This window comes from Molossus molossus, unplaced genomic scaffold, assembly GCF_014108415.1.
Source record: "Molossus molossus isolate mMolMol1 unplaced genomic scaffold, mMolMol1.p scaffold_m16_p_18, whole genome shotgun sequence".
Classification (NCBI taxonomy): domain Eukaryota; kingdom Metazoa; phylum Chordata; class Mammalia; order Chiroptera; family Molossidae; genus Molossus; species Molossus molossus.
Genome location: NW_023425353.1, coordinates 53656452 through 53681624, shown reverse-complemented (window position 1 = coordinate 53681624; position 25173 = coordinate 53656452). Strand labels below are relative to the sequence as shown.

At 37.2% G+C, this 25173-nt stretch overlaps 1 protein-coding gene across 2 annotated transcripts in view; it reads right to left on the bottom strand.

The window, feature by feature from the left end:
* LOC118633030 (programmed cell death 6 interacting protein) overlaps window positions 1-25173 on the bottom strand; it is a 54824-nt gene that overhangs the window by 10912 nt on the left and 18739 nt on the right. Inside the window, exons 5-14 of one of the 2 annotated variants that reach the window (XM_036266442.1) lie at window positions 24278-24431; window positions 22567-22667; window positions 19579-19710; window positions 13053-13275; window positions 11937-12060; window positions 7391-7568; window positions 3164-3275; window positions 2046-2215; window positions 540-788; window positions 62-196 (exon numbers count right to left, since the gene is read on the bottom strand). In XM_036266442.1, the coding sequence (XP_036122335.1) occupies window positions 62-196; window positions 540-788; window positions 2046-2215; window positions 3164-3275; window positions 7391-7568; window positions 11937-12060; window positions 13053-13275; window positions 19579-19710; window positions 22567-22667; window positions 24278-24431 (1578 nt within the window). The remainder of the gene's footprint in view (window positions 1-61; window positions 197-539; window positions 789-2045; window positions 2216-3163; window positions 3276-7390; window positions 7569-11936; window positions 12061-13052; window positions 13276-19578; window positions 19711-22566; window positions 22668-24277; window positions 24432-25173) is intronic. The other variant, XM_036266443.1, reaches the window with a different exon arrangement.

The following is a 25173-nucleotide window of genomic DNA, read 5'->3' as shown; positions in this document are numbered from 1 at the left end:
CTTCCGAAACTATACATTCACACCTATACCGGATAGCTATTGCTTCTTTTACACACCGTACCTTTGTGCCCTCCTTCAAATTAGCCACAAGTTCAACAAAGTTGTCATATGCGGTAGCTAAATTCTTCAAAACTTCTTCTCTTAAGTTAGCTTCATTGTTAGATTGTTTCATTTTTGAAAATTCCTGATGTGAGACCTTGTTAAAAGAAAGATTTATGCATTTACATTTATTTATCAAATTAACATAGCTCCTAACATTTTTATTGATATTTTTCCAACTATGAAAATCATATATGATTAAAAGAAGAATTACTAGAAATTTACCTAATATTTCTTTTGGGGTAGCACTGTGCTTTAAATCTTTCCTTAAGTAAAAATAGCACACATTCAGTGCAGGTCAAAACAATCAATAATGATTACAGATTTTTATTAATATGTACACTTGCAAAAATGACAATAAAGGAACACAGATTTAGACCAGGTTTATTTTTTCTTTAATTTTTTAAAACATAAATCTTATTAAAGTATATAAACTTTACCTGAATATTTTTAAGAATTCCTTCCTGTTTCTTTAGAGATTCTTGGACTTTAGTTGTAAGACCTCCATAGATTCGATCCAGTTCAGTAACAGAAAGACCTTCTTCATTTATCACACCATCTTGAGCCAGAGAAGTCAAAAATTTGCTTGTCATGTCAAAATTCACTGACTTCAGATCATTCTCTAGACTCTCTCTTTCCTTCTTTACTTCATCAAGATTTGTCAATAAGGATTTTAATACATTTACAACCTAAAAAAAAAAAAAAAGCCAATTTCAAGAAGGGATTTATATACAAAGGTGCATCCAAGGTCAGGAAGAGATGATTTCTCAGAGAGCCAAGTATAAATAGTACATCAGATTTATTTATATACAGACATTGTACCTTTGGTGGACTCAGACTTTAACAGCAGCAGCAATAACACTAGCAAAAGCTATGTTACTGAACATTCATTATATACCAGGCACTGTCCTAAACACTTGATAAATGTAATTTAATGTATCCCTTACAATACCTCATAGGGTACATATTTATTACCTCTGTTCTTTGGATGAAGAAATTGAGTCATGGAAAAAGGATGTAACATTCCCAAGGTTACACAGATACTAAGAAGCAGAGGTGAAATTTGAGACTTAAGTCTGCCTAACTCCAAAACCAATCTCTTATCTACTCTACACTATACTGCCTACCTTTCATGAGGTATGGGAAAGTGAATTTTTGCCAAGTAAGTAGATATCCTATTTTCCAACACAAAAATTGAGCGATAGAGATACATGAGGAGAGAGCACACTAGACAAGGAAAGAGAGAGAAAGATAGATACAACAGAAGCTATAAAACACATGTTTATTCCATGTACTGGGAGAGAAAGCAGGTTCTGGTACATCTCTTCATAGCATTAAGAATTTGATCTCTCTTATTCAATCCAGGTAGTCTCTGACTTAATCCCACATGATTCAAAAGCATCCCTTTATAGTGTTATAGTATACAAGTGCCCTCTAATGCCACTTAAAACGAATGCCCCATTACTGATTTTCTCCTTCCTGTCAACAGTTAGAAAGGCCATGATGATGGACACCTTGTCAATTTCCTTTTCAGAGGTAGTCCAGTGGAATGTGGTGGAATGGTGGAAGACAATACAGAATAATGTAAGAAACAAAGGATTTGTAATCAGAAGAGTATCTAGCTTAAACCCAGTCCTTCCACTTCAGGAAATATTCTCCCTTTTATAAATCTTCATTAAATACTGTGAACATATGGAGTATCTAGAATACAGTACCCAGCTTACAGGAGACCTTCAGTAAATGCAAATTATTATTACAGGATAGTAATGGTATTGTTACAATTACCTATTAATATATATATATATCATGCTACTTTAAATATAACGACCGCAATTAACATCTACATTTTTAAAAAGATTCCAATAAGAAACCAGCAATTTGTTGTTTATAATAGCTTGAACATAGTTTTCATAAATAAAGGACCAGACACATCAAATGCATCTTACCTCGCTGCCCTGCATGGTCTTTGCTGGGTTAGCAGAAGGGATGGCAGCATTGAGCTCAGGTTCTGGCTTACACAAAAGTGCAATGGTGTCACGGTGTGACTGATAACGTTCTTTCACTTGTCCATCTGCTTGCAAAGCTTTATCCAAAATTGCTCTGAAGTTAGTTCCCTCTGTGGGAAAAATAATGTTAGAGTACAGCACTGATTTTAACAGTAATGTTAATGGGCTGGTTATACTTTTAGTGCTGTTCTCTTTCTACGGGTACCGTTTTTGTACTTAAATTTCAGCAGTCTGGAGTTCCTCTCTTAGGAGGCTTCTTATAAAATAGTTTTTTCCCCTTCTACAGGCCCCAATTCACTAGATAATAGAAACTCAGCTCCTGTCAGTCTTTTCATTTTTGTTTTTGAAAATCCTACTATAAAGCAAAAGCACTGTTATACCTTAAAATACATTTGTGGTCACTGTCCATCAAATAAAAGCTTACTGACTCATCTTTTCCCACAACTCATGAATACAGAAAGAAATCATTCACTCCCAAAATTGTTACAACTTATTTAAAAAGTATTCCTCTCTCAAAGGATCACTGCTTTAACTTGACTTAAATAACGGCAGATATATTTTTAGAAAAATCTCAATAGCATTAATTCCTTTTACAGAGATAAATAAAACAAGTCTCTAGCTACCATTAAGACATCATGTATCTTAACAAGAACAAAGTCTTAACTAAAGTTTTCAAAATAATAATTTGGCTTCAAATTAACTGTTACAAATCATCTTTTACCTACCAGGATTCAAGTAAAATAAAATTATAAAACCATACATATAATATTATCCCATTTATGTTTATAAAATATGCATATGGCTGAATAGAAAAAGCTATATAGGATCATTTTAATTTTCACTTATACCCTTAAGAATCTGAACTTCTTATAATGAATATGAATTATCTGTTATATTTTTATATATCTTACACTGAACTGAGGAAAAACACTTGGGTTTTCATAATAGCAAGAGTTACAGTAAAGACAAGTTTACAATTGAGCCTAATTTAATCAAGCAAAAATGTGGATCCAAACCGAGACTTTATTCACGTGAAGGTCATTTATGCACATTTTTACCTGCTCTTAAAGGCTTATAGAGTTCATTGGATGCTGTCCTTTGCCAGCGTTCCTTAAATTTTGCTCTTAAATCATTGTCAGTTGCTTCTTCTTCATCCAACAATCTTAATGACTTTTTAAAAAGAAAGCAGAACAACAATGAGCTATCACTTCTGGTAAAAAAATTTTAAACATTTTTTAAATGATCATACTCAAAGGACATGAGAATTTGTGATATGAGACTATTCTTACATTAGTGGTTAGAATATACATTGGTACAACAGTTTCTGTTGCAAAAATTCATGTTATAATGTATTTAACAAAAATTTTATAAAATTAAGAGTTAGGTGAGCCTTTACCTTACTAAGTAAAATTAAAAAGGAAGAATAACTAAGACCATGGCCCTGGCCAGTTTTGCTCAGTGGTTAGAACATCAGCCCAAGGACCAAAAAGTCGCAGGTTCAATTCCAGCCAAGGGCACATACCTCAGTTGCAGTTCAGTCCCTAGCCCTGGTTGGGATCATGCAGAAAGCAACCAATCAATGTCTCTCTTCCTCTCTCCCTCTCCCCCTCTCCCCCCGCCTTTTCCCCTCTGTTCCCCCCTCCAACTCTATCTGAACAAAAATGGAAAAATATCCTCAGGTAAGGATTTAAAAAAAGTGAAAATGTTCCAAATATCTATCTCTGATGAATAAAAAAATGTGGTATATCCATACAATGGCATGTTATTTTAGGCATAAAAAGAAATAAAGTAGCCCTGGCCAGTTTGGCTCAGCGGTTAGAGCATCGGCCTGTGGTCCAGAGAGACCCGGGTTCAGTTCCCACTACAGGCATGTACCTCGGTTGCAGTTTGTCCCCGGCCCTGGTTGGTCGTGCGGGTGGCAACCACTCGATGTGTCCTTTTTTTTTTTTTTTTATCCTCACCCGAGGATATTTTTCCATTTTTTGTACAGATAGAGTGGGAGGGAGAGAGAGGAAGGAGAGAGAGAGAAACATCGACGTGAAGGGACACATCGAGTGGCTGCCACCCCGCACGACCACCAGGCCGGGGACAAACTGCAACCGAAGTACGTGCCCTTAGCGGGAACCGAACCCGGGTCTCTCCGGACCACAGGCCAACGCTCTAACCGCTGAGCCAAACTGGCCAGGGCTCGATGTGTCCCTTCACATCGATGTTTCTCTCTCTCTCTCTCTTCCTCTCTCTCCCTCCCGCTCTATCTGAACAAAAAATGGAAAAATGTCCTCGGGTGAGGATAAAAAAAAAAAAATGAAAAATGTCCTCGGGTGAGGATAAAAAAAAAAAAGAAATGAAGTATTGATACACACTACAACATGGATAAACCTTGAAAACATGTTAAAGGAAAGAAGGCAAACTCAAAACACCACATATTGTTTATGATTCCATTTATATGAAATGCCCAGATTAAGCAAATCCTTAGAAATCAGATTAGTGGCTGTCAGGAACAGGGGGAAGGGAGAATAAGGAATGACTGCTAATGGTGCAGGGTTTCTTTTTTGGAGTGATAAAAATGTTCTGAATTTAGAAAGTACTGATGCTCACACAACGCTGTGAATGTACTAAAAGCCACTGAATTGGACATTTCTTTTAAAGAAGTTAAAATGGTAAATTTTACATTATGTAAATTTTACGGGGAAAAAAACCACACATGTAGTTGTGAGATATACATGATTTGTTTAAAGAACCAATTAGATGTCTTAGAAATAAAAACTACCAAATAATTTTTTTTTTGAAAACGCAACAGAACAGCTGAAGAACACAAAAGGCACAGCTAAAAGGCAAATTAATGAGCTGCAAGGCTAGCCTGAGACAGTCCCAGGAGAACAAGAGCACAAAGAGAAAAGGAAACGTTGAGAGACATGAGGAACTGTTCCAGAAGCACCACCATCAATCTAACAGAAATTCATTAGGATATAATGAGAGAAAAGAAAAAAAGAGTAACTGGAGAATCAGAATCCATGGACAGGAATCTAAAACTAAAAGGCCCCACAGGTCTCAAGCAGGATAAACTTATTTAAAAAAAAATTAGTGGACTCTTCAAAACTTCTGAAAAGTTAAGATTTTCTGAAATATAAAATCTAAATTTCTAAAAGCTACCAGAGAAATGAATAGTCAAAGTACCAGCTTCACAACCTACTTACTTCACAACTTAAAATGACCCTCTCCAAGTGCAACTGACAATAATAGTGACTCTAACTCACAAGGCTAGGAACAACAAGTAAAAGTTCCTCGTATTAACAGAGGCAAACAACAGACATATCATGCACACTAATAATGCCAGTTTTCCCTTAATTATAAGATGAGCTTGTTTCACATTTATATTTCTAATAAAGATGCTCCTCACAATTAATATATAGTATTTCATTAGGCAATGTTCTTTTTCCATAAAATTCATTTCAAAATCAAAAAAGCATCTTCCAATCAATGAGATCTTAAAATCAAAGAAATACAGTAATATTTATTTAATATTTAAACAACTAACAACTAATGGGCATATATATAATCTCACTTCACAACTATCTTATCTCCACTTTTTGGATGAATGGACTGAAACATAAAAATGTTAAGTAACTGGCCCAGGATCACAGTAAGGAGTAAGAACTGAGAACCAAGTCTAAATATAACTCCACATTCAGAGACTTTAACAAGTCAATTATGTGTAAAATATTAAATATTAAATAATGATTTATTACTATAACTTCTACTTACTGCATGCTCCAGACTGCTTCCCATTTGACTTGCTCTGCCTGCATTTTCCAGTGTTTACCCTCTCGCTCACTATCAATTACTGCTTGCTACTTTCAAGTAGGTGAGATCTCTCTACACTTTTTTCTCCCAGTGTCCATCTACTATTCTAATGTTCTCTCAATTGCAACACCTGATAACAAGCTTATTAGACGCACAAATCAACACATTTTAAAAGATTACAGGTATTCTCACGAATAAAGTCTACTATGACCTTAACAGCAGGGTTTTTCAAATGTTAATGTGCACACAAATCACCTTTGGATCTCATCAAATGCAGATCCTGATTCAGTAAGTCAGAGTTTGACATTCTGCATTTCTAACAAGTTCAACACAGGAAGGCTTTGGTACTGAACTATGTAACACCAATTCTGCTTCCTTAGTTTTTCTGATTATTGACATGTCTACATAGGTAATGTTGATTATAAAATAAATGTAGAGCCCCTCATCAGATTTCCCAGGCCAATAATGCAGTAAGTTTCCATTTACGTTTTCTAACCTTATGCAACAGCTGATTTGCACTGAAAGGTAAATAACTACCATCAACTGATTAACAACCTGGATGCCTCCCTGTTCAATATCAGTTATATCATATCACTTATAATAATTGTAATATTATCACCATAGTAATATAATAGTAATAGTAATAATAGCTATAATTTATTAAGCACATATTGTGTGTCCCATAGGCTAGGCATGTCACTGTTTTAGTTTAGTTCATCCTTTAAATAAACCTGGGAAGTAAATATTCTCATAGTCAAGGTTCACAACATCGTAAGTACTTAAGTATTATAGCCCAAAGTATTTGGAAATGATGTAAATACAATATCCTCTAAAAGTTAACTGAAAAATCAGAACATCAGGGATGAAACCATTGATAACAAAAGTCACCCAAGAGAGACGTGACTTCTAAACTGGCAAAAGCCAATACAACCAGCTTGACTATATTTATAGCTGAAGAAAGAAATTTATCATTTAGATGACAGAGGTAAAGGCACAGTAAAAGGAGAATAACGCTGGCAAACAGTTGGCTTCAGCCAAAAAACTTGTGTTTCATTCCTATTGATAAAATGTCCTCAGTACTGGAAGATGGATGCAGTGAGCTTATAAAACATTTGATGGCCTAACTTCCTTTGTTCGATTCCATAGTCACTAAGAAATCCAATCTTTAATATGTAAAAAAGTATAAATTATGAACACTTTGAACAGTTTGTGTGACAGTAATTTCTCACAGTAGACTAGTATTACACAATGATTTTCAGCAATGTCCACTTACACACCCTTACAGATACGTATGAACCTATTCTCACTTAACTGAAATTCTTGTTGAGGCTAAAGGTCAGGCTCTAAGCCACAGTAAATTCATCAAGATGATGAACACTTCCCTGTGAAACCAAATAGGAAGAAGCCTCCAGCACTAATCCCTGCTGGACACCAAGGAGTCAAACTGTTTTTATTTAAAAAGTAACTCTCTTAAAACATACCTCATCTAGGATTTCTCTATTTCTTTGTAGTAGTTCAGGTAGCTCTTTGATCAACTGATCTACAGTCTGGATGCCTCCCTGTTCAATCACAGATGTGGACTTAGTCAATATAGAGTGAGGTACGGTATCTCCAGATACATCTTCAATAGCTGCTGGAAGATTAAGGGAAGCTAGCACCCTGAGAAAATGAAATATTATGTTATACAGAAGTTGAAATCACCTTTCAAACATTAATCTCCTATATCCAAATCAACAGCAATGGAGTTACCACCCCAAAAGTAGATAAGCCCTTTCAATAGAAAAATAAAGAAAGAAAATCAGTGACTGATAAAATAAAAACAAAATCATTAAAGGAATTCCATTATTTAGTTCACATGGTTCAGAATTAAAATCCAAAAAGAATTACACATTAAAATATAATAAATACCTTTGCTGACAGTTCAAGCTAAACTTCTTTCAATCTAAGCAATTAAAAGTCAAAAAATCTATCTTAAAAACTGAAATCTTTTTATTATACTCCTGACAAATCAGAATACATAATATAGTTATTTCATATCATCTACACAAAATGTCAAGAACATAGTTGATCTAAGTATTAATCACAGAATCTTCATCTGTTCTCAGTTTGTAGCATAGTAACAATTATTCTATTATTTCACTTATATAACAGAGGGAATGTTGAGCTTATGTTGCTTTCTTGCTAGAAAAAGAAAAATGAGATCAAAATCCATGCATTCATCAAAATTAAAAACATGAAAAAAACAAATCAAACTAGGAGAAAATATTCTCAATTACATATATCTGACAAAGGACTTGCCTCTAAAATATGTAGAGTTCTTTAAAGATTAATAAGAAGAAAAACTCAGTTTTAAACATTAGCAAAAGACTTCAACGGACACTTCACATAAGATATATGAATGGCTAGTAAACACATAAAGAGCTGCTCAACGTCTTCATTAATCAGGACAAGGCAAGTTAAATCACAATGCGACAATGGTACACAAATTATAATGGCTAAAATTAAAAAGACTCAATTTAAAAAAAAAAAAAAACACTGACAATACTAACTGCTGATGAGGATGCAGAGCAACTACACTTCTCAAACAGTGCAGGTGGGAATATACACTGAACAACCACTTTGGAAAACAATCTTTCCATTTCATATGAAATTAAACATGTACTAACCATACAACTCAACAATTCTAACCCTATTTACCCAAGAGAAATAAAACATGTCAACATAAAGATTTGTACATGGCTTGGCCGGTGTGGCTCAGTGGTTGAACGTTGAACAATGCACCAAGAGGTCGCCGGTTCGATTCCCGGTCAGGGCACATGCCCAGATTGTGGGCCAAATCCCCAGTGGGGGGCATGCAGGAAGTGGCCAATCGATGTTCTCTCTCATCGATGTTTCTATCTCTCTCTCCCTCTCCCTTCCTCTCTCCCTAAAATCAATTAAAAAAAACAAAATTTTTTTTAAAGATCTGTACATGAATGTTCACAGCATCGACAATCTAAAATGTCCATCAACAGGTGAAAGAGTAAACAAACTGATATTTGAAATGAAATTCTGCTCAGAAATAAAAAGAATCAAACTGATACCCACAACATATATGAATCTCAAAAACATTACGCTAAGTGCAAGACACCCAACACATTTTGAGTATATACTGTAGGTGCTTATACATACTATAAAAGTATTACACACTGTAACAATAGTGGACTGTACTATATACTATAATATACATAATGCACATTAAAATGATTACATTTATTTTTTTTAATCTTTATTGTTGAATGTATTACAGATGTTCCTCATTTTTCCCCCATTGACCCCCTCTTCCCCACTCCCGGTCCCCTCCCACCTTTTCCCACACTATTGTCTGTGTTCATTGGTTATGCATATAAGTTCTTTGGTTTATTTCTTCCCACCCCCTTAACCCCCCCTTTCCCTTTGAGGCTTGTCAGTCTAGCAATGAATTTGTACTTCTTAATCCCTTCACCTTTTTCACCCATTCCCCCAACCCCCCTCCCATCTGGAAACCAACAAAATGTTCTCTGTATTATGAGAATGTTTCTGTTCTGCCTGTTCATTTTGTTTGTAGATTCCATTGTTGATAGATATGTATTCATTGTCATTTTGTTTGTTCACATATTTTATCTTTTTCTTCAAAAAGACCCTTCATTGTTTCATATAATAATGGTTTGGTGGTGATGAACTCCTTTAACTTTTTCTTGTCTGGGAAACTCTTTATATGTCCATCGATTCTAAATGACAGCTTTGCTAGATAGAGTAACCTTGGTTGTAGGTTCTTGCTTTTCATCACTCTGAATATTTCTTGCCACTCCCTTCTGGCGTGCAAAGTTTCTTTTGAGTAATCATCTGACAGCCTTATGGGAACTCCCTTGTAGGTAACTAACTGCTTTTCTCTTGCTGCTTTTAAGATTCTCTCTTTGTCTTGAACCTTCTGCATTTTGATGATGTGTCTTGGTGTGGGCCTCTTGGGGTTCATCTTGTTTGGGACTCTCTGTGATTCCTGGACTTGTATGTCTGTTTCCTTCACCAAGTTAGGAAAGTTTTCTGCCATTATTGTTTCAAACAGATTTTCAATTTCTTGTTCTCGCTCTTCTTCTGGCACCCCCAAGATGCGAATGTTGGCACTCTTGAAGTTGTCCCAGAGGCTCCTTACACTATCCTCATTTTTTTGGATTCTTTTTTCTTTTCGCTGTTCTGATTGGGCGTTTTTTGCTTCTTTATTTTCCAAATCGATGGTTTGCTTCTTGGATTTATGTACTCTACTATTATTGAATCTGTGTAAATTATTCTTTATTTCAGTTAACGCCTCCTTCATTTCTGACAGGTCCTTTTTTATGCTTTTGAGGCCCTCACTAAGTTCACTGAGGTTCTCACTAAGTTCATTGAGCATCCTTATAAGCAGTATTTTGAACTCAGCATCTGTTAGGTTGCTCATCTCCATTTTGCTTAGTTCTTTTCTTGGGGTTTTGTTCTGTTCTTTCATTTGAGACCTGTTTCTTTGTCTCCTCATTTTGGCTGCCTCCCTGTGTTTGTTTCTGTGTATTACTTAATGAGAGGTATGGCTATCTGAGACCAGATACTGCTTATTTGAAAGAATTTAGGAAAACCTGAAGGAGGATCTAAGACAGGCCAATCCTATGGTTAAGCAAGTGGCAACAGCTTGGGTGGGCCTGAAAGTTGGGTGGGGTGGGGCAACCAGTGTGAGCCAGGTTGCTGGAGTCCCAGATATGGTGACTGTCTGCCGCCCCAGGGAAGGGCTCACCAAAGGAACAAAGGCCTCTGACAGCACTTTTGTCCCAGAGAAAGCCCCCTCTCCAGCCCTCGCTCCACTGCCAAACAGCTCAGTTCTTCCCTGTATGTCTCTGGTGCCCCTCGAGCTGCCTCCCCTCCAAGCTTAGAGAGAGTAAGTCCGAGAAGTCCGTGCGCGGGCCCTATAGGGAGCTGCCTCCCCTCCGAGCTTAGAGGGAGGGAGTCCGATAAGTCCGTGCGTGGGCCCTTTAAGAGGAGCTGCCTGGAGCTCCAGCCGCCTCAGCCTCCCTGAGCCTCAGTTCCCGCTGGTTTTTCCAGCCAGAAGTTACGAGGATTCTCTTCCTGGCACTGGAACCATGAGCGGGGCGTCTGGTGTGGGACGGGGACCCCTCAGTCCTCAGGGAGGACCTTCCCAGCCGAGGTATTCTCCTGAATTTTATCTGCTACACGTGGGTGTGGGACCACCCCTCGCACCTCCGCCCCTCCTACCAGTCTGGATGTGGCTGCTGCTTTAATTCCGTAGTTGTAGGACTTCCATTCAGCTTGATTTCAGGCGGTTTTGAATGATGGTTGTTCTGTAGTTTAGTTGTAACTCTGATGTGGTTGTGGGAGGACACGATACAGCGTTCACCTACACCGCCATCTTGACCAGAAGTCACATTTATTTTAAATTGTATAAAAAGGGAAACTAACCTGCGCTGGACAGTGTTTCTCAGTGGTTAGAGCATCAGTCCATACAACAAAGGGCCTCGGGTTCAATTTCAGCCAAGGGCATATACCTGGCTTGCAGATTTAATCCCTGGCCCCAGTAGGGGTTGTTCAGGAGGCAACTAATTGATGTGTCTTTCTCACATCAATATTTCTCTCTCTGCCCCCTTCCCTTCTCTCCAAGAATCAATGGAATATCTTCTGGTGAGAAGTAACCAAAAATCACACACAAAAACTAACCTATAGTGCCCTGGCCAGTCTGGATCAGCAGTTAGAACGTCGACCTGCAGACCAGAGTCTCAGGTTCAGTTCTGGTCAAGAGCACATACCTCAGTCGCAGTTCAGTCCAGGGTCGTGCGGGAGGCAGCCAATCGATGTGTCTGTCTCACATCGATGTTTTTCTCTCTCTCTCTCTCCCTTCCTCCCTCCCACTCTATCTGAAAATAAATGGAAAACATCCTCAGGTGAGGATGTTAAAAAAAAAACAACAACAATCCAACAGAAAACATCAGAACTTTAGATATAAATTTATGAAAGATAAGCTCTACCTACCCATTTGCCAAATTGGTGGCTTCTCTCATTTGAGCAATTGACCTGTTAACTAAATCAGCTTTCCTCTGGTTGTAGGCAGCCAAAGCCTGCTGCACTGACACGGGAACCATCTTCTCAAACAGATCTACAATTAGGATGGACATTTCACAAAAATTCACATTATAAAGTGACTGTTCATATTTCTTTTCAAATGTCCAAATAAAAAGTCTACAAATACTTAAAGGTAAAATTAAATCACTACTGCAAGTACAATGATGAAGAGAATTTTTAGATCACTATATTCATGGACAATGACAATGAAAGCTTTTTCTCTGGACTTAGATTTCTTACCTTTAGATGTGTCTGTCATTGAGTTTAAGAAATCTTTAGTGAAGAGTTAAACACAGAAAACTCTTCATTTGTTTTGGGCTTCAGTACCATGATTCAATTTCCAGCTCTACCACTTCCTAACTATGTGCAACCATAGACAAGTAAATTACTTAATCAGTGTACATCAGTATCCTCATCAGTCATGTGGTGATAATAACAGTAACTAGTTCATGTGGTTGTGATAAAAATAAATGAGATATTTGTAAAGTGCTTAAAAGAGTTACTGGCACATGTAAACACTCTGTGTTAAATAGAAATAAATAATCACCCTTTCCCAATAACTTAGAATATTAATTATCCTTGGGATCTCAGCTACAGGCCACCATACATTGCAGATATCTACAATATGCAAGTATATAATAACGTACTTATCTGATAAAATCCTGACTCCAGAATTTGATAGGTCTTAAGTCATATTTATGAATGTTTATTTTTAATGGCAGAACCTTCAATAATATAACAAATGTTAATAAAATGACAACTGCTTATTTAAGGTCTTTATCATTACTCAAATGCAGTTTCAAGTTTTCTGACTCTGTTATATACTTTGCATATGCTTTATGGCCATTTACTTTCCATTTTAAAATTTCACTGGAGAATAACAATTTTTATTCTCATATTCATTTTGAGCCATATGAATACAAATTATGTTCAAAGCATACAAGAGCGATTGTGTGATTTTGAGCTACAAAACAAAAACAGATTAAACTAGAGAAAAGATGAGTAAGATTAAACTACTTGACATACCAGTAAATTTCTGGCTAATGGGTACATTGACTGGGGTAGATTTCACAAGTGTGGCTTTGCCAATAGGGTCTAGATCTTTGAGGTCTGGAACTCGATCATGGTATATGAAGTCATTATCCTTCTTTGCTGCAGTAAGGGCACGGTTGATTTTGTCAGAAAAATCCTTCACATTGACATATTCATCATAGCGAGATGCCACTGTTTTAATCAATTCTGCTGCGTGCTAAAAAGAAAATGTTAAAAAAAAAAAAAAATGTTTCTTTTTCTCAACCAAGCACTGTTTTTGTTGTTTTGGTTTTTTTTTTACATAAAAGAAAAAATCTAATTTAAGAATTTGCATTTCCAGCAATGTGGTTAACAGAATAAACCAGAAATTCTCCCATCACAAATTACCCCCAAAATAAAGACTAATACATAACAGACATCCCTTTAAATACGTGTGAATTACCAAGACAATAAGTATAAACTAACATTAAGGAATGATGGATGTCCACTGTTTCTGTAACCCAAAATACCATCAATTAAAATGAATTAAAAATGCTCATGGAGATCTGAGACAGGGTCTGGAAACTACCCAAAGACGGAGAACTGAGAAACATCCCCTTCACTACCACACATGAAGCCAGGAACTTCAAAGGACTATACTCACAATGAAATAATGAATCAGAAAAGATTACCCAGCAACATATAAAATCAGCAAAGAAACAAGCTGTCTCAGCATCAATAGAAAATTTGTTTTCTTTCTTTTCTTTGTATTTTTTTCTTTATTGATTTTTAGAGAGAAAGAAAGGGAGAGGGAGAGAGAGATAGAAACATCGATGAGAGAGAACAGATTGGCAGCCTCCTACACATCCCCCACTGGGGATCCGGACCACAACCTGGGCTTGTGCCCTAGTAGGGAATCGTGCCAGTGACCTCTTGGTACATGGGTCAATGCTCAACCACTGAGACACACTGGCCAGGCAAAAATTTGTTTTACTTTATTTATTTTTATTTCACACCTGAGGATATTTTTCTACTTATCATCAGATAGAGTGGGAGGAAAGGGGAGAGAGAAACATCAACATGATAGAGCCACACTGACTGGTTGCTTCCCACACAACCCAACCAGGGCCAGGGACAAACGCAACCAAGGTACGTGCCCTTGACAGGAATCGAACCCATGACTTATTGGTCCGCGGGCCAACGCTCTAACCGCAGGTTCTATCTCCAGCCCCAGACAAGGTTGTGTGGGAGGTAGCCAACTAATGTGTCTCTCTCACATGGATGATTCTCTCTCACATTGTCACTCTCTCTCCCTCCCCCTCCCTCCCTTCCTTCTACTCTTATCTAAAAATATCAGTGGAAAAATATCCTCAGGTGAGGATTAACAAAAAAACAAAAGACAAAAAGAAAATCTACTTATATAATTCTTTATATAATTCTTATATAATTCTTTTGATTTTTTTAAAATCAAATTATCTCTAAAAACATTAAAAAGCATTTATAAAAATCCAATATGCATCCTTGGTTTTTTTTAAAACTCTTTACTTGTAAAACAGATATAGATATCCAGTTCCTTTTTAAGTTTTTTTACTGATTTGAGATAGGATAGAGAGAGAGAAACATCAACATGAGAGTGAAACATGGACTGGCTGCCTCCTGCACACCTCCTACCAGGGATCCGATCAGTCCAAAACCCAGACATGTGCCCTGATCGGGAATCGAACCGGCAACCTCAGGGTGCATGGGACGATGCCAAAACAACTGAGCCACACCAGCCAGGGCTTCAGTTCCTTAACATGATAAAAATCTTAACCCTCAAAGCTGATATAATTCTTAGCAGAAAAATATAAGGAACATCCCTAGAGTCAAAATTAAACAAAAATCACTAGTATCATCACAACCATAGAACATGTCAAACAACCAGACAAAATAATAAAATCAGCTATGAAATTTAGAAAAGATAAGAAAAAAATTATTATTTTATAAGTGATGTATTTGAATACCTGAAAAAACTAAGAGAATCAACTAAACTATTCTAAATAATAAGAGATGTAGCTTAGATATAAAACCAATAGTGCAAACACAGATAAACAAACAACAATTTGAAGAAATAACAAAAGAAATAAACTCACTGTTACTGGCAACACAAAGACAAAATAACCAGGAATAAATTTTAAAAGATACATGCAAAATCAATATAAAACTAGAGAGAGAAATAAGGATCACCAAAATAAACAATACAAAAGCTATATCTTCAGTGTCAACTAGGAAATGGGAAAATGCACAAATTTAAATCACTTATTAAATTTGTAAATCAAACTTGATTTGTAAATGTGATCGAACACTCCCCCAAGTAGCAAAATTGCTACTGGAACCACGAAATATGCCAAATACACCAAGAGAAAAAAAGGATACAGCTAAGGACCCCACCCTGAGGGGGAAGTGCTTTAGGCAAATCTGAAAGCTATGAAATGGAATGAGGTAATAACTACCACTGGATGATAAGGGCAACAGCAAATGGCCCATATGTCGAGATGAGTGCTAAGAGGCCTCATCCCAAGAGGGAGCCGCTGAGAGCAAGAGGCAGATTAATTACAAGGGCAGGAATGGTGGGGGAAGCAGAAAAGAGGACTGAAAAGGGGGAATAAAGTAGAAATGGGGGGGGCATTCAGAAAAGGTCTGCAAAATACAAACTCTAAAATAGTGGCATCACCTCTCAAGGTACGAACTCCAAGTGGATAAAAGATCCAAGCAAAGGCTGTGAGAAATTCAGGGAAATACAGGTACATAAGTGGAATCTTGCCCTGGCCGGTTTTGCTCAGCGGTTAGAGCGTCAGTCTGCAGTCCCGGGAGACCCGGGTTCGGTTCCCGATAAGGGCATGTACCTCGGTTGCAGTTTGTCCCCAGCTCTGGTTGGGTCGTGCGGGTGGCAGCCACTCGATGTGTCCCTGTCACATCGATGTTTCTCTCTCCCCCCACCCCCACTCTATCTGAATAAAAAATTGGAAAAATGTCCTCGGATGAGGATTAAAAATAAATAAATAAATAAAAAAGAAGTAGAATCTTTCCTAAACCAGACTAGGCTTTGAGAAGTGAAGCTGAGAAAGAAACCATATACAATGAGGCCTGGAAAGCTACCCGGGCCCATGCTTCCATCCCATCTGCCTCAACACGGAGAAACCATAAGGAAAAGGATGAAAATGGGCAAAATAACTTTCCATTAGATAATGAAAATTCACCATAGAAATGCTGCCACAAAACAGATGAAAAAAGCTAAATGTGAAGGGGGGGGGGGCGGAACCTAAATAAATTTTAAAACCTGTTGCTCAGCGGTTAGAGCGTCAGCCTGAGGACCAGAGAGTCCCGGGTTTGGTTCCTGCTAAGGGCATGTGCCTCCGTTGCAGTTTGTCCCTGACCCCAGTTGGGGTTGTGTGGGTGGCAACCACTCCGTGTGTCTCTCTCACATCTATGTTTCTCTCTCTCTCTTCCTCCCTCTCTCCCTCCCACTCTATCTGAAGATAAATGCAAAAAAAAAAAAAAAAAAAAAACTATAAAAAAAACCCCTAAGACACAATTATAGTACCAAAAAAACACAAAATCCGGACAGAGGACCAGATGGTTCCAACAACAGTGGATGATAACTAGATAGCAAAGGGAATGTGAAATGGGAACTGACAGAACTAAGGAAAAAGTTAAGAAAAACTAAAATATTTACACAAGGAGCAAAAGGATAATAGACATCACAGAAATCATTGCAAGAAAAACAAAAGAAAAAGTGAGGAAAATTCAGCAAGGCAGTTAGGGAAGGGGAGGCCATTACAAATTAAAGATTTATGAGACACAGCAACCAAATGAAATGTAAGGATCTTGTATGAATCCTGATTTGAGCAAACTGTAAAAAGACACTTTAGAAAAAATAAGGGAAAACTAAACTAGGTCTCGATATTAAGTTACTGGTATTAATTATTAATTTGTATTAAGTAGTATTAATTTTTCTAGATGTGATGACACTGTGGTTTCAGTTTTTTTAATCTTTATCTATTAGAGACACATACTAACTTAAGGATGAAATGATGTGAAATATTTAATATACTCCAAAAAATAACAGAGGAAAGAAGAAATAGATGAAAAAGAAATAGCAAAATATTAATAATCACTAAAGCTGGGTAATGGATACTTGGTAATTCATAATATTTTCCATACTATATGGTTAAATAAAATAAAATTCATCTAGAAGTATAAACAAGCAAGAACAATCATGAAAATTCAGAAAATGAGAGATGACAATACCTATCAGGCATTAAAAGATTCCAAAGTGTCTGACTTAAACAGTATGAAACAGAAACATGACAAGATAAACAGAAATAGACCCAAATATACATGATAAATTTAAAAAGTGATAAATTCAGAATCTCAGTGAAGTAAAGAAAACCGTAATAACCCTAGCTGGTTTGGTTCAGCAGTTAAAGTGTCAGCCCACAGACTGAAGATTTGAGGGTTCGATTCCCGGTCAAGGGCACATACCTTGGTTGCAGGTTCAATCCCTGGCCCCGGTCAAAGTCATGCAGGAGGCAGCCAATCAATGTGTGTCTCTCTCAAGGATGTTTCTCTCTGTCTTTGTCTCTGTCTCTGTCTCTCTCTCTCTCCCCCTCTTTATTCTCCCTCCCTCCCTCTCTATTTGAAAATTAATGGAAAAATATCCTCGGGTGAAGATTTAAAAAAAGAAACCAATAATAAATGGTTTGGAAACAACTAAGAAGCCATTTGGAAAAATAAAAATTAAATTAATACTTCATATCACATATCGAGATAAACAAGTGGACCAAAGATCCAAGTATAATATATAGTAAATTATAAATATATTTATACCTTGATATTAGCAATCCTATTTCTAGGTTTTTAAGAAATACCTGCTGCTATGGACTGAACTGTGTCCACCCCAAAATGCATATGTTGACGCTCTAACCCCCAAAGTGATGGTACAGAGATAGGACCTCTGAGAGATTATACTTAGATAAGGGCAGGGCCTCACAGAAAAGACACCAGAGAGTTTATACTCTCTCTCCCCGCCATGTGAAGACACTGCCAGAAGATGACCAGAAGTCTGCAAGCCAGAAGAGAGCTCTCATCAGAACCTGACCATGCTGACACCCTGATCTCAGCCTTTGACCCTCCAGAACTGTGAAAAAATAAATTTCTATTATTTAAACCACCTAGTCTGTGGTGTTTTGTTATGAAAATGCAAGCTGAGACACCTGCTGAAATACAAAATGCCAAGTGTACACACATTATTCACTATAGTACTCTAGTAGTGAATCTTGGCAACATGTAAGTAGGGTACCTCAATAAACTGGTTTACACAGTGAAACACAATGCAGCTCAAAGAAAAATGAGAAAGGGCTTCCTGTTGCTGTATTAGAATGAAGAGATCTTCAGGATACATCGTATAAGAAAAGCAAGATGCATAACATACTTACTTCCCTCTTAAATAAGAATGGGGAGAGTTAAGAATGTGCATTGTTTGTGTGTATGTATTTGCTTATTTCGAAGAAAAACAACTTTGAAATGACTGAACAAGAAACTAATGGAAATTACCTATGGGGCAGTGGGAAAAAGGATGGAAGAAACAAGATAGAAGGAAAAGGTACAGAGATATGTTGAAATGTATATCTTTATATATACCTGTTTCCCAACTTTTATTCTGATCATTTCAAACCCACAGAAAAATTGGAAAAAAAACAGACCCTCCACCTAGTTTCAACAATTAGTTACCATTATGCCATGTTTGTTTTATCTCTCTCTTTCCCATATATACACGTACACATGTTTTGGGGCTTCTGTTTTGTCTTGTTTCCCACAGAACCGTTTGAAACTAAAGTTCACATGTCATGAGCCTTCATCCCTAATACCTCAGAGCATGTATCTCCTAAGAATGATTTCTTTAATACCTACAAGCTACTATCATAACTAAAGAAACAAATAATACTTTCACAAAATCAGTTTAACCATCTTACTAGGCCCATCATAAAATAAATATGAGTAAAAAAGAACTTAAATTTTGCATGAATTTTTAAAATAAAATATGAGACTTCAAAAAGCACACAACAGCCCTGGCCGGTTTGGCTCGGCAGTTAGAGCGTCCGCCTGCGGTCCGGAGAGACCCGGGTTCGGTTCCCGCTAAGGGCATGTACCTTGGTTGCAGTTTGTCCCCGGCCCTGGTTGGTCGTGTGGGTGGCAGCCACTCGATGTGTCCCTTTCACATCGATGTTTCCTTCTCTCTCTCTTCCTCTCTCTCCCTCCCACTCTGTCTGTACAAAAAATGAAAAAAATGTCCTCGGGTGAGGATAAAAAAAATAAAATAAAATAAAAAAAAAAACAAAAACAAAAAGCACACAACAGGTAAAGCCTATAAAGACAATCACTTGTCTCTACTGATGAAGTGATGATGAGTGGGAAAGGTTTTCATGGGCACACTTGGAAATCTCACTAAGAAAAACAAAATGGAGATCCAAGTTATTTAATATTTTTTTCTAAGACTCACCTGTAACCTTGCAATTTCTTCTCCAAATTTCTTTTGCTGTTTTGCCAGGATAGACTGATGGTACTCAGCATTGGCCTGCATGATACAGTGCTTGGCAGCCAGGACAGGGAACACCTCCTGGAAATAAAAATACTGACCAGGGAAGAGTCCAACCACACAAACCACCACAGACAACATGGGATGCAGGAAGAAAAAGGGAAAGGAGACAGAAATTAGAATTACCCCATTAATGGTTTAGAGATAGGTTAGTCATTAGGTGTAAACAGAGAAGACCACATGATTTTGCATGGGTTGAATTCAATAATTTCCATTTTTTCTTCCAATTAAAATTAAGGGTTTTTCTTTTAAGTGAAGCCAATTAAAACTTTTACAATTCTCTTTAATCAAGCCATGAAGTCAACATTTTGTTTACAAAGAAGAAAGGAAAGATGCATTAGAAAGAGAAGTAGAATGGACATTCAGAGGAACAGCAAGCACAAGGCTTTAGAAGCTTTCTTACGAGTCCTTATTCGGCCCTTAGAGTTAACTAAACCCATTACTCACATACACTAATGAAACTGCTCTATAGCTGACTGCTTCATCATGTTTAAAAGACAAAAGACAGTAAAATAAGTTCCCACTTATATTCATATCCTGAGACTTTTTAACAAATATGATTTTAGCCACATAAAAACTTAGTATATAAAAACTAACATTTCAGTATCATATACTCAAAAACACATAGCAAACACACGCACTAAATAAATAACTAATCTGATTCAGTGTTATTTTGCCCTAATCTGCCCTGAAAGAAAATTTCATTAAAAATTAATTGTGACCCTGGCTGGTCTGGCTCAGCAGTCAGAGCGTCGGCCTACAGACCAGAGAGTCCTGGGTTCAGTTCCCGCTAAAGGTACGTACCTCAGTTGCAGTTTGGCCCCGCTCCGGCTGGGGTCGTGTGGGTGGCAGCCAGTTGATGTGTCTCTCTCACATCGATGTTTCTCTCTCTCTCTTTCCCCCTCTCTCCCTCCTGCTCTATCTGAAAATAAATGCAAAAATATCCTCGGGTGAGGATTAAAAAAAAAAAATTGTAAAAGATCCAAAAACATGAACCAGAAAAGCAGTTATATGGGTAGAGACTCTTCCAAAATGTCAAATCCTAACCTGCAACCTTACTGTTCTTAGGAAGTATATGTCATATAAAATCCACAGAATATACCAATTCTCCAGTTAAGGTTGGAGCAACTTGGTACTTAAACAAGAGTTTTAAGGAATACCAGGAATGCTGCAGAGGTAGTTTCCAAGTCTTTGCAGGTGACATTCTTCTCTCCATGACAAGACTGAACTAATGGCCCAACAGGATGTAACGGTACACTGTATAGTTGAACATGAGGTCTTTCAGAGGAAAAAGAGGTGCAAGGAGATCTCAAGTCTCTTTTGAAGAGTGACACTATTAATCCCCAAGAGTCCTAGGCAAATTTCGACTGATCTCTTGGTGTGTTTTAAATCTCCAGGAATCTTCACATTGTACACTTTCTGACTAAACTAACGCATTCTGTTGATACACTTATTTGCTTTATTTTTTACTCCACCACAAACTGTCTGCAATTTCATAACTTTAAAAAATCCCTTAATGACATATTACTCAATAAACTCCCCTACAAAAGACCATGTGACAGCCCAGACCGGTTTGGCTCAGCGGTTAGAGTGTCGGCCCACGGACCAAACAGTCTCGGGTTTGATTCAAGTCAAGGACACGTGCCTCAATCGCAGCTGCGGTTCGTCCCCGGCCCTGGTTGGGGTCGTACGGGAGGCAGAGTCAATGTGTCCTCTCACGTCAATGTTTCTCTCTCTCTCCCTCCTTCCCACTCTATCTGAAGATAAATAGAAAAATATCCTCAGGTGAGATTTAGAAAAAAAAATTCATGTGACAAATACCTTATGCCATCATACAAATGAAACTAATTCCCTGAACATTTCTGGAAGGGTAGCTGAAAGATAATACATTCCACTCAATCTCTAAGTTTCCCTTTCTTTTTTTTTTAATCCTCACCCGAGAACATTTTTCCATTCTTTGTTCAGGCAGAATGGGAGGGAGAGGGAGGGAGGGAGGGAGGGAGAGAGAGGGAGGGAGGGAGGGAAAGGGAGGGAGGGAGGGAGGGAGGGAGGGAGGGAGGGAGGGAGGGAGGGAGAGAAAGAAACATTGAGTGGCTGCCACCCGCACGACCAACCAGGGCTGGGGACAAACTGCAACCAAGGCACATGCCCTCAGTGGGAACCGATCCTGGGACTCTCTGGACCACAGGCTGATGCTCTAACCACTGAGCCAAACCAGCCAGGGCTCTAAGTTTCCCTTTCTAACCATTCTAAATTTACTTGTTAGTCTAATCATCTGCTTTGTCATTTATAAATGATTATCGCTGACTAGACATTTCAAATGCCACTTCAGGAAAGTTTACATTAAAATAACACTTCCTGCAACATGTGGATTAAAGATGGTTGTTTTCCTTAGCTGTCCAATAGCAGCCCAATTTTCTATTCCTGCTGACAAAACTTAATTCTTATCAAAGTACTGAATGAATCTGTTAAGTTTCCTTTTCCTTTGTTTGTTTTTGCACTTTAAGACTCATCTTTAAGAAAACAGGACAACAATTAAAAGTGTGAATAATCATGCTCAAATATTCATGCTTGTACCAAATCACCAATGATTCAGAAGTACACAATGCCTTGATTTGATAAAATTATTGGAGACAGATATTCAAAATTTTCCAGAAAGAGATTTAGCATGGAAAAACAAGTTTAGTGAAGAACAGGAGCAAGGCATCCCCTAAATATAAATGTTCATGCATCTTAAATAAAAAAATATTTCTACAAATATAGTCTTCAAATGCCTCTCCTAAAATTCCAAATCTTTATAAAACATAATTCTCAACACGCTTCTTATACACAAAAAGATACAAATATTTCCCCAGACAGAATAACCAAGTATAGATAAAAACAATAACTGACCTTAGGGAGAGTGTCTTTATACTGACACTGCTTAAAAGCATCACCAAAATAATCTGCAGCCTGATTCGCCAATTTAGCTATGATAGCATCTTTCATTTTATCTGAAATAAAATATTAAATTGACCATTATAATTAAAATGTAAAGTAATCTGATATACCATGATTGTATATGTCTTTTAAAATCTTTATTGATGAAATCAATTCATCTGTCTACAACTTAATCATTCCTCAGGCAATGAACAAGGAGTCAGAAAAGAGTTTAGTGATTTCCAGGAGCTAGGGGAAAAGGAAAATAGAGAGTGACTGCCAGTGGGTATGAGGTTTCTTTTTGGGGTGATAATAATGTCCTAAAATAAGAGTGGTAATGGTCACAAAACTCTGAATATACTAAAAACCAATGAAGTGTATGCTTTAAAAGGGTGCATTTTGCTGTACAAGAATTCCATCTCAATATAAAGTGTTATTTTGAAAGAAAAATTGGTTCAGTTCACTTGGCTTCCACATGATGACTGTTCCCTTATTTTCAATTTTTCTGCACTTACATATTCAGCCCATATTCCAATCTGTCATACTAACTTACATGCCTTTCAAGAACTGATCTTATTCCCTCATTCACAGAGCCAGTGACTCTGCTAGATGGCTGTCTTGTCAGCGAGGTCTCAATGAGACCTCCTCAAAGATACTCTTTTTGACTAATGAATCTAAAATTAGCATGACTCCCCCTACGTCCTCACCCCACAGCCAGACCAGATCATCAGCCATTATCACATAATCTACTGTCTTTATAGAAATTATCTCTCTTTAAAATTACCTTAGCTACTTACTTTATTGCTTATCATCTCCCCACCCTAAAATATAAGTTTCCTGATTATGATGACATATGTTATTAATCATTCCCACTTGAAAATTTTCTAATTTAATTCCACTTCAAGACGGGTTATTTAACAAATATTTTCCCATTTATATCATCTCAAATAAATCTGCCTGGGCATATTCAACATATTTCTTAAATTGGAAGAAACTGATTCTGGCTTACTAGTGAACAAAAGGCTCAAAGTAGTGGAAAGACAGACACTGATGGAGCTCAGAGAGCAGATGAACAACTAACCCTGGGCAAGGACAGCAATCAGAGATGCTCGGGGCTCTCAGAGGAGAACACGGTAAACCCTCTCTCTCAAGTTCCCCTATCAATCGTGTCATTTCCAACTGCTTGTTTTTTCAGTGAAACTTTATAACAAACCTTTCAAATTCCTGAAAATAGGATCTCTTGCCTAACCATGAAAAAAAAAAAAAAAAAATATATATATATATATATATATAAGCTTCTAAAATAAGGAATCGTATTTGTCTCCTAATTCTATTTATCTAGAGCCTAGAACAGTGACTGGAACAGAGAAGGTACCCAATAAATATTTACTAAATGAATGCATTTTGACATACTACAAACCTAGATAAACAATATTCCAAAGTTCAGTGTTTTAAGGCAATAGCTAACTATCCATTTTATAAAGGACTTCAAATATAGCTACATTTTTAAATGTATATTTGTACCACCTTAAATTCAGAAAAGAAAAACTGAAAATTTTCAATTATGCATGCATCAAATTCAAAGAGAAAAGTCCTATGCTGAATATGTTATAATTACTTTCTAATTTTAAAAACCTATCACTTCTTTTAACATGTAACAAAATGGAGAACAAATTGGAATTACCTCTTGTAGCCTTTAAAAAAAAGACTTCTTGGGCCTGTGCCAGCATAATAAGACTGAGAGTCCCAACAGTATCTGGAGATATGTCCACAGTAGGCTCTCGATTTAAGGCAGATAAAACCGTCTCTTTAATATGTAAAAAGGCACCACTAGCAAACTAGAGGGAGGAAAACAGAATTTCTTTAAAATTTAGAGGAACTCAGCAAGACTTAATTTTCTACTATTACACATAAAATTATTCCAACTGTTAACTCAGTTAAACAGTTATTATCTTTAAATTTTTATATTGTGCAAAACATATGTAAAACATCTCACCTATAGGCAATAAGGGTAATTTTCTAAAACACTATACAGTAATAGGAAATTTAACAAAGGTTAAAAGTCAATTGCACAGAAACTGTATATTAACAGGACAAACTGGGTAAGCTTATTTTTAGATATACCTTCTCAAAACTAACATGAGAATAGAGGCAGGGATTAAATATTAAAATGTTTGTAGTACTGCCCTGGCCAGTTTGGCTCAGCGGTTGGAGTGTCGGCCTGCGGTCCAGAGAGACCCGGGTTCGGTTCCCGCTAAGGGCACGTACCTCGGTTGCAGTTCGTCCCCGGCTCTGGTTCGTGGTGCGGGTGGCAGTCACTCGATGTGTCCCTTCACATCGATGTTTCTCTCTCTCTCTCTCTTCTTCTCTCTCCCTCCCACTCTATCTAAACAAAAAATGGAAAAATGTCCTCGGGTGAGGATAAAAAAAATAAATAAAATGTTTGTAGTACTGAAATGCACTTGGTTTGGTCCCAAACAAATTCATCTCTCAAATTACTAAACATACCATACTTAAAGAAACCTCAAATAGTGCAGATACCTAGTCCTCTGAGGAACAGCATTACCATCCATTACTAAT